The sequence below is a fragment of the Tasmannia lanceolata genome, unplaced genomic scaffold (genome assembly GCF_043159265.1).
Source record: "Tasmannia lanceolata isolate RefF3 unplaced genomic scaffold, GAP_Taslan_0.1 ptg000008l, whole genome shotgun sequence".
In the NCBI taxonomy this organism is placed as follows: Eukaryota; Viridiplantae; Streptophyta; class Magnoliopsida; order Canellales; family Winteraceae; genus Tasmannia; species Tasmannia lanceolata.
Window position 1 is genome coordinate 16,141,226 of NW_027518685.1, and position 10,459 is coordinate 16,151,684.

At 37.7% G+C, this 10,459-nt stretch overlaps 1 protein-coding gene across 2 annotated transcripts; it reads right to left on the reverse strand.

Moving 5' to 3' along the window:
- Nucleotides 1-278: 278 nt before the first annotated feature.
- On the reverse strand, nt 279-9,091 carry LOC143884573 (alpha/beta-Hydrolases superfamily protein). 2 transcript variants are annotated; one of them, XM_077388221.1, is made up of 8 exons: nt 8,773-9,091; nt 8,557-8,655; nt 4,016-4,154; nt 3,444-3,614; nt 1,701-1,944; nt 1,308-1,399; nt 643-949; nt 279-545 (listed from the first exon to the last, which is right to left on the reverse strand). In XM_077388221.1, the coding sequence occupies exons 1-7, from the start codon at nt 8,867-8,869 to the stop codon at nt 676-678; spliced, it is 1,116 nt and encodes a 371-aa protein (XP_077244336.1). In that variant the 5' UTR covers nt 8,870-9,091; the 3' UTR covers nt 279-545; nt 643-675. The 2 variants fall into 2 exon arrangements, with proteins under 2 accessions (XP_077244336.1, XP_077244335.1); XM_077388220.1 differs by having other exon boundaries at nt 279-949; nt 8,773-9,090.
- Nucleotides 9,092-10,459: the final 1,368 nt, after the last annotated feature.

Below are 10,459 nucleotides of genomic sequence, written 5' to 3' on the forward strand. Positions count from 1 at the left end.
GTATATAGTATACACACATACACATATGAAGTTTTGATGTACTTTTCAAGAAGTTAATACTTGAGTTTTTCCTTCCGGGTTTTGCATTTTAACCAACATCGGCCATGCTTTGATCAAATCTATTGTCATTTTATCTCGCTTTAGCATTCTTCGTGAAGATTTATTGGATGGTTTGTTTGGTCGTTCAATCATCTAGGAAGTTTTGAACTTTCATTGGAATACCTACTAGTTTGCTGTATCAATTATCAATTTGCTTCTTTCTCATAAAGAGGAAGATAAGTTAAACTTCAATAATCAATACCAAAATTAAACATTCAATGTATCATTGTGTGCATCTAGATTACAAGTGAATATTTAATACAGATCTGACAATAACTTACATGACTAAGAATTGAGAAAATCATACACAATAACATCATGAAAATCACACAATAACATCATACAAATCACAATCTACATGATAATAGTGTTTGGATGGAGACTGCGATCTTAAAAAATGACAACCAATCAACTAGAGCTTCATTTCCGAGCTCAAGAACCTCTTCCTGTGGACAATGCGTATTGTGTATGTCTAGATTATAAGTGAATATTCATTACTGATCAGAAAATAACTTATGTTACCAAGCATTGGGAAAATCACACCCAATAACACCATAAAAATCACAATCTATGGGATTATAGTGTTTGCATGGAGGCTTTGAGCTTCAAAGATGATAACCAATCAACTAGAGCTTTATTGACGATCTCAGGAACCTCATCATGTGGACAGTGCCCTGCCTGTACACTCACTAGGGAAGAATTTGGGTAGAATTCTTTGATTCGATTGGCCTTTGCTGGCCCCACCCAAGGGTCTAAATTCCCCCATAGTAGTAACAGAGGACAAGAGAGTTCTGATAGGATACTGTCAAGCGTATACTTAGTCTGGTTCGTCATGAATGTTGTCATTAATCTGCAGGCATAACATGAATAAGAATCAATGAGAATAATGGTTTCATACTTTCATTTATCTAAAAAAACACCAACAGTCTATATATCATCATGGATAGTATGACAAAGGAATGCTACAATATCAGAAACCATAAACATGTTCTGATGGCGTGTAGGTATAATGGGTTGGGAGCATGACTGGCCATCACAATATGGAAAACCAATTTAAAATAAAAATAAAACAATGTTGTCTAACCTGACAGTTTTTTTTTTGAATAACATAACCTGACAGTTCCTTTAAACCAAAATGTATAGCCGAATCATTTTATGGAAAATATTCATTTGGGAAATGGATGAAATGGAACTTACATACAGCGTACCTGTAATAAACTTCTCCAGCATTAGGGTCTGCTGCTGGTCTTGTTATTGATTCAACAAGATAGTCATCCACATTAGAAGTATTTATATACACCTGTATCAACAATGAATATGTGCATCAGAGATATAGTAGAGAAAATCCTATCCTATTAAATATAGACATGACATTTGTAGGGTTAGACATGAAAAAGATGCATCAGACATCGTTCCCATGAGAAACTTGGCACACCTGTATCAAGATACTAGACGGTTATTACATAAGATAATAGCATAAGGTATATAATATTTTTTGGAATGGTACAAGGTATAATAAAGTTCAAAGATAAAATACAATATAAGTGTTAAAACCATATAACTTAGGGGTGTCTGCGGCACTCAGATAGGGAGTAGCATACACTTTTCAAGACTGACTCTATGCGAGCAGGTTGCTTTGCTTGCCAGAATAGAAATCCAAGTACAATACGTTGAAAAACTTCCTTCAGTGGCTTTAGTAGAAACTTCTGTAGGGCTGTGTCCTCAGCATTGAGGCTGGTTTCTCCGCTAGGGTTCCCGAACTGTCCAGCGGAATTCAGTAGAGCAACTCCACAAACTCGGTCAGGCAACTCTGCTGCTGTAACCAAAGCAGTAAATCCCCCAAGACTGAAAAGTAACCATGGGTCACATGGTCAACAATTATAAGATCACTTCGAAAGAATTTCATGACACTTCACTCAATTTTGGCGGGAATAAGCAATGAATAAAACCAGTAAGCCTTACTCTAAACAAGTATTCCAAGGATTGCAGGCTTATCTGTTCAAGGTCTTCTTTATATGGAATTGTTAGACATAATAATTAGAATTGAATAGCACAATTCACAGAAAACATGTTTAAGCATTTTATACAGAAGTTTTACTATCCTTTATTTCCTTCCCTTTTTTGCACTAATAGTAATAGATAAGAACAATATCTCAAGGGGGCCATTTAGGTGTGCAACCCGATTGCATTTTGGGTGAAATTTCAGTCCACACTTGCAATGCTAATTGGATGCATACTTAAACCGATCCAAGATGCCAAATATCGAAGTAGCGCATAGTTTATGGGGGAATTTAGTGAATTTAGTCAAATAGCAGGGCAGTTTGTGAATTGGTCGAGTCACCTTGAGTAGATGAGAATTGAGAACTGTCACCCCTTCATGTATAAGGAACTCCTATTGGGCTGATTAATAGGGTTTCAGAGGACTGGGGTTAGGCTGGGCCGGTCAACTCATACCCAACAAACTGACCAAATTTTATCAAGGCCCAAGCCCAGCCCACTAACATTTATAAATGCCGAGCCAGAAACAATAGAAACCTTTCCTATTGGAAAAAGAGCACATTGGTCCATCCATATTTTTGAAATATCAACAATTCTCCGGTATTTTTTAAATGATAGCAAGAAAACACAATTTTCTGGCGAATCTCTGAATTATAGGCAAGGACTATTTTTTGCAAATCATTAGATTCAACTAAATATAATATGCATCTTGATGAAATCATGAAACATATTGGTTAACTACATTACAATGTTTAGGCCTTTAGATAAGAAATATATCTGAAGGATGTTAATAAGTGCAAACTAACTCCCTGTGTTTCTGATATTGTTAGGTAACGCTGTTAAATAATTGTTCAATAAAAAACCAAGAACCAAGAGTTTGAGCATTCTTTTCACCCATATATAAAAATTTCTTCACTTTCTTTCATGTATGTACTTAGTTGTACATATATATATTCGTTAGTAACAGCCCATTAGGCCCCTTACCTTTAAGGCCTACATCTAGTCACTGGTCATTTGGTCAAGCCCAAAGCCAGCTAAACATGGACGGGCATTATCGGCAATTTTGGTTATCCAGCACATCGACAGACCTAGCTAGCAACAGCTAGACCAGAGACTGTGATGAACCTAAATAACCCATCCCTCCCTGGTCCCACCCCCACACTCCCAAGGAACAAATGTACGTGAGCTGGAAGTAGGAACATATTTACAATAGAAATACAACTACATCATTCAAAAAAGAAAATAGGAATGCTACTAGGAAGGCCACAAAAGCATTGCTACTCACATGGTGCAAGTGCAAAGCAGAATAAGACTGTAATAATGTCTCCATCATTGTGTTTTAGTACCTGTTCCCAATTAAAATTGCTGGTTCTTTCACTATTTCCTTCAGGAAATCAGATACCTGGTCCTTCCAAATCATAGCATCATACTCAATAATTGCTTTGTCACTCCAACCAAACCCCAGCAAGTCTAAAGCATAAACCTTGTATGTCTTTGCCAACTCTGGAATGTTATATCTGGTAACCATGTAACACAGAAGCACCTAATTAGAATGGAGCACCGAAGCAATGAATTATGATACATCTGAGTTAAGAAAACCAGTGGATAAACACCATCTGGCATTACTAACCACCTCATAATTTTATAATATACAAAATAAAGATGTAATAAAGGTTGAAATGGGTGGATTTCCAATCTTTAAGGAAGCACAGTTAACGTGCTATAATAGCATCAACTGCTCTTTTGATGCTCAAAGAAATGCCAACAAAGCATATATTAGTCTAACAGGCGCACCACTATGGAAATTCTCTAATGGCGTCCACGATACGTGCAAGCAGATATGGGAATTCCAAAGTGGGTTCTCATTGTCAGTCAAAAATGAGAATTTAAAAAAAGAAACAGAAAGTAAAAGGCAGACCTCCAGTGAAAGGCAGAAGCACCAAACCCGTGAATGAGAACAAGGGGAATGCCTTTCCCTTGTTCCACATAATGTATTTTGTGACCTCTCCATGTCCAAAAATTGTAGCCCTCTGGCCTGAAAGGTAATCGCTCCATCCCTACAAATATAATATTGCCAACCCAATTTCACAGAAATAAGCTCATCCGATCCAGAAATTTCTCACCAAAAAACGAAAAAAATAATAGAAAAGAAAAACCCTCCATCACTAAAAAATACACTTCTATCAAACCAATATGAATAAAATAAGCTCATCTGGTACAGAAATTTCTCCTACAGTTGAAAGAAAAGAAAAGAAAATGAATAAGTAAAAGCAACTTCTCCCTCCACAAGAATTGTATAGAAAACTACTTGCTTCCATAGTGAGAAATCATATCCTGAAATTTCTTCCAAATTTTCCAAACAAGAAATAAATAAAATAAAAGAACACTCTTGCAATCACTCCAAAAAAAAAAAAAAAAAACCATTTCCTAAAAGAAAATGGTTTTCTCACTTTCAATTGCAGAGAAACAAACTAGTAAGAATTTTCCCTACATTTAACCAAAAATGAAGAAGAGAAAGGAAAAGAACATTCACGGTCACTCCAAAAATATTATTTTTCCAACCAAAGGCAGAGAAATAATCCCACCGTATCATGAAGTTTCTCCTCAAATTAAAGAAAAGGAATGATCAAATTTGGCCCATCATTATATTGCATGCTGGGCCAATGAAGTGTACCTCATAAGTTAGAATGAAAAGACACCTAGTTGGATCATTGCACATTAAAATCAGAAAAGGAACCAATTTTTTCATTGCCACGAATACGATTTTTTCAAATAATTCAACAGAAATAACTCATTCATATAAATAAATAGAATAATCAATATTTCCATCATTATCTTTCAAACTCAATACCACAATAACAAGTGTTGAGTTTTTACAGTAAAAGCAATAATTCAAATTTTGTGGGAAAGGTGTTTCAACTTTACCTTTTTCAAACTATACAACCCTTAAAATGAAGGGCCAGTCCCACATCGGGTAGAACGAAAAACATTTTATGGTACATAAATCTTGATCATTTTCATAAGGGTTCAGATCTTGAGAAGAGAAGAGGACTTTGGGGAAAGTCATTAAAACACCCACACGTGTGCCGAGCAGGGCTGTAGCTGTGTCGCAGCTGTGGATTGGTTTGGCATGTGCATGTGTGCACTTTGTGCCCCCCACCCCCCTCCCCCTCTCTCCTCTTCCCTCCTTCCCCCTATCTTTCTCCCTTTCGGCTGAGAGATAGCTGACACCCGTCTCCTTCCCTTCCTTTCTCCTCTCCCTTTCTTATTCCCCTTTTCAGCACCCTACGGTTGTGGGCTCATCACAGCTGCCCCTTGTTACCATCTTTCCTCTTCTTTTCCCTCTATTTATTATCTCCAATCCCATGGTTATGTGCCCCATTACAACCCACTCTTTTTCTCCCCTTCATTCTTATAATCTCCCTCCCTATCTTTCTTGGTTGAGATCAGCCACCTCCCCTCTCTCTCAGACACTATCTGCAGCAGAACGACCAAGGCATAACGCCCGACACGCCCACTCCCAAGAAAGGTATCATTCCTTTCTAATTTCATACCCTAGAGCAATAATTCTCCTCTCCATTGATTCCTTCCTCCTTTCTTTCTCTTTCCACACATAGTCCCCAATCTTTCCATTCATCTTTTACACCCTTATATCATAATCATTCCCTCACCTTGACACCCTTATCATCCTACCATGATTACATTACCTAACATCATTCCCTAACCTCCATTAGATTTTTAGATGTTTATTGGGCCATTGTTAGGTATAGTTCATAGATCTGACTTTATTTTATGATATTCTATTTGAGATTTGATTTATTCCTATTAGCTAGTTGCTTACTTGTGGGCTTCATGTATGGACTTGTTTGGGGTGATTTAGCTTCTATTTGTTGAAGGAATTCAACGGCTCTGCATTTCTATGAAAACTCTATGATTTATGAATGTTTCGTTTGTCTTGGGAATACATGTGCTTCTCGTATTGAGCTAGTACCACCTTTTGCTCCTAAGTTCCCAGAGGCAGAAATTAAACCTGTGAACCCTATGATTGCATCACACAGTAACGTTAACCCCCTCCACAAAAACATTTTGTTCTCTTCTTCTACTATTTCACTATCTAACTCTCTAGGCAACCTAGGCATGTTTGGATTTCCTATTGCTCGAATATGTCTTCTCGAGCCAAGAAACCTTAGAAATTTGATGGTTCTAACTTTGGGTTCTAACTTTGAGAGATGACAAGTTGACGACATAAACTCTTGTTTTTCTCAGTGATGTGGACATGGAGACAGCCAAGGTAATTTGGGCATAGGTTAGGGTAGCTAATTTCTTCTTTGTGTAATTAAGGGAGGAAGACAACGACTTTCAAGAAGTCTGAAGCTAAGCACACCCTGACTTAGCTAGAAGGCAATGATCAGAGCACCTCACCTTGGCGAGTAATCTTCCACTGCCGGACAAGAGAGACATACATGTCTGTTAGCAATGTGGTTGTCATGAAAGATTGTTTGCATATAGGAGTGAAAGAAGTGAGATGTGTAAGTGGTTGTGAGTGTCGTAAACTTGTGATTGGCATATGGATGTGCCACATGACCAGCTAGTAGTTAACTGTCACATCACTACATCAGGATTACAGATGGCTTGACAACTGTCCAAGGCATGGCGGCCAGCTGGACAGCCTCTAGAAGCTTCTCATGAAGCCTATAAATAGGCACGGGTGCTGGGATTTGGGGACATCCTTGACTTTTGTGAGATTTGGAGGATGCGATTGGGGTTGGAGAGAGCTTAGGATCTAGGAATGGGATCTTTCCCTCCTTGGAAGTTCTCTCGAGGGTTTCTTCTCAGTAAGAACTTCAAGCCTTTATCATCTGTAGAATGTAATCATTCTATTTTTCATATTCGATCTAATTCATTTCAGTTTTCTTTACTTCCTGAAATTATGTGAATCATTTTCTTTCTATTGAAATTTCCATTTGGAGTTTCGTTTATGATTCCATTTGGAGTTTCGTTTCAGTTCCTATCCTTGAATATTCTTTGCTTAATGATCAAAGAGATCTGCTACAGATTACCAGCAGAATTCATTTTGTGCTCGTGTCCGTCAAAATCTGAATCTGGTTTCAATCTGAAAGTAACTTCCTAGTATATTGGAATTCAGCATAGTTCTGTTAATCCATGTGGAAACAAGTCATTTGAAGATAGCCAAGCTTCTCTATCCTAGCAGATTAGATCTGAACTGTCTGGATCAGATCACAAGCAGATTTGTGTTTCTGATTGTGACTGTATGTTTTTTAGTTTGCTGCAACAGATTGTGCCACAAAAGAGAATGGTTTGAAATACAAACCATGATCCTTCTATACTTCTGTTGAGCAGAATGTTTGGTCTACATTCTGAGTTCTGATTTCTATACTATTCCAATCCCATATGACTTAATCACATCGAACACCTAGTGGCATGCATTGGTCCAATGCCGATCTACATTAATGAAATGAAATCAAATGCAAATCAGAACTATTCCCATATCGATCTGCTGGGATGTCAGATTGGCATGGAACCAATGCATGATGTGATTAAGTCATTATGGATGGCTGCCTTGCTTATGTGTTGGTTTCTAAGTATGTATTTGTCATTATTCTAGCATTTCTCAAAGTTTCATCATAAAATTCCATCATGTGCCTATGTTTCCATAAGTTTTCATGATTTTACAAGATTTCCACCGAAACTGAAATGGTTTTGTTTCTGTGCCGACCGAAACCCGAGCTGAAATTTAAAACCTCGACTTCAAGAATAACACTAAGAACTTCGAGAAGAAGGGTGATCGTCATTTCAAGAAGGAATGTTGCCATAAGAATAAAGCTTTCCAGGAAAATGTGACAGAGATACCCCAAGCTAAAGTGGCTAAAGATCAATTGTAAATTCAAACGTGAACATGATATGCAAATTAAAGGACTGGTGAAAAAAAAATTAATTTCTCCAACCAGTTCGAGCGGAGGCAGAACTAAACCCATTAATATTTCAGAAAGTTCACCTAAAAATCAAGATATTTCTCTGAAAATAATTCTATACATCGAATTTTACGAGTAACTTCTATTCTATTTTGGTTTATATTTCCACAAATACATACTAGAATAGTGCAAAAGAAATATTTCCATCCTCATAAAATTCAGTTTTTCAACCCAATTCCACAGTACGATGTGTGAAACAACCAACTACTCCAAAAGCTTAAGCTGTTAGAGGATGTTCCCTATCATATCCAGAAATTTCTATACAGGCAAAATATCAATAAAATATACAAAAGAAAAACAATTTTTACAAGTTAACTAAAGGGAGATGAGGCGCATTATCCTACAGGGGGGGCGAAAAAAGCATCGCCCTAACTAAATTCCTGTTTAAAGAAGATAAAGGGACTAATATAATTCCTCAAGAAAGAAACAATAAAAATAAAGAAGTATAAAAAGAAGAAAACCCTACCTTGAACGGGATCTGCACCCAAAGGAGAACCCAAAACTGAAACCCCAGCAGCAACGATTCCCATCGAGAAATTCCTTCTCGGCAATCCGCATTTACTCCCTTAACACAAAAAAAATCAAAACCAGAATTTTATAAGCTCATATATCAAGACCTAAAAAGGAGAGAGAGAGAGAGAGAGAGAGAGAGAGAGAGAGAGAGAGAGTATCTGAAGCTTACGGTGATGAAAATTAGTGCCTGATAGAGGAAATCGACGGCAGGGATTGAAGATGTGTGATGCAAAAAGAGTGGAAACGGTAGAGGAAGAAGAAGACATGGAAACTCTACAACAACAAACCCTAGAATTCCGAAACCCTACTTTCGGTTCGTTAAGATGGCGAGCGACAAGAAGATTTTCAGGAACTCAGGCCAGAGCTTCCGCCATTAGAGTTCATATATGTGTGTGGAGTGCGTCCGTTTTAGAGCTGTGGCGAATTTTAGACCAAATGAAGGGAAATGATATATTCGTCGCAATTTTTTACTTGAGACAGCCCCCTCTAGTGTATTTATTACTGCTCTTTTACACAATAGGAGGATGTTCCAAGCCAAAAAAATGGGGGAAGTGATATATATCGTTGGATTGCGAGCGCTGTCGTTTCTCCTTCGTCTTTTCAAAATTTTAATTTTGAGTTGCTTATGACTAACTTACGCGCTAAGTTACACATGAGCCTCACGAGTAATGATCACTAGTGATTCTGATTGGGCCTGGACGTGGGCCTTAGGCACTAGAGGTTTTAGCTTTATTATAAGCATGGAGGAAAGATCTAGTAAGGCAAAGATGGGAGAGACCTCGATTTTTCTTAACTGAGAGGCTATGCATAGAAGCCACTTAGTAATGAGGGGAGCCATTGAACAGAAGGCATGATCATTAATGAGCAGGGAATATGCTTTTGTGACAAGAAGCTTTATAGTTAGACCATATGTTTTCTTCAAAGGAAAGGCTTTGTACATAGAAGCCGGGTAAGGAGGTAACGGGAAACTCAAATCAACTCAACTAAGCCTTTCTCCCAAACTAGTTGAGGTAGGCTAATGAATCCTTTAGAAAATTTTCGTGAAGAAGGTGAAAGAATCTATCCAGGTCAAATTGACTAAGTCTAATCCTGACACTAGTTGGGTTTGTCTACATGGATCATTTTCTTCCATTCTATTCTATCCAAGATCATGTTCTCTGTTATGTTCCTAGCCTTCTCTGTTATGTTCCTAGCCCTTAAGTTTTTCTTCAATGTTTCTACCCAAGTTGTTTTCGGTCTACCCCTATTCCTTTTTACTCCATCAACTTTGCACGAGTCACTTCTTCTCCCTGGAGCATCCAAAGGCCTACGTCACATATGCCCAAACCATCTTAAGCGCTGCTCTCTCATCTTCTCCTCAATTAGTGTTACCCCCACTTTTTTTTACAGATGTCTTCATTCTTAATTTGATCTAACCTTGTGTGGCCGCACATACATCTAAGCATTCGCATCTCCGCTATACTCATCTTATACACATGCTGCTGGCCCAACATTATGAGCCGTACAGCATGGCTAGCCTCACAGCTGTCATATAAAACTTCCCCTTCAACTTAGTAGGTATTTTACTATTGTACAAAACTCCTGAAGCATGCTTCCACTTCAACCAACTCGCTCTTATTCTGTGGTTAACATCATTTTCAATCTCTCATTCCTCATGTAGTATTGAACCGAGATATCGAAAGAGGAAAACTTTGTAAAATAAATGAGTAAATTTGTATATGTGTCAGGGTAGTCTTTTATCATTCCGTCCAACAGGAATAGTTCTTCTAATTCTATGAATCTTTATAGAATGTTATTGATTCCTCATAATTTTGTTTTCCCATTCCTGGTGGTATCAAGTTGCCGCTGAGACGGGA

Coding starts and splice junctions, on each gene's coding strand:
- LOC143884573 (XM_077388221.1), bottom strand. CDS start 8,869: ATGTCTTCTTCTTCCTCTACCGTTTCCACTCTTTTTGCATCACACATC. Junction 4,155..8,556: donor GGGTGCAGATCCCGTTCAAG/GTAGGGTTTTCT, acceptor TTATATTTGTAG/GGATGGAGCGATTACCTTTC. Junction 1,400..1,700: donor TAGAGTCAGTCTTGAAAAGT/GTATGCTACTCC, acceptor TTGTTGATACAG/GTGTATATAAATACTTCTAA.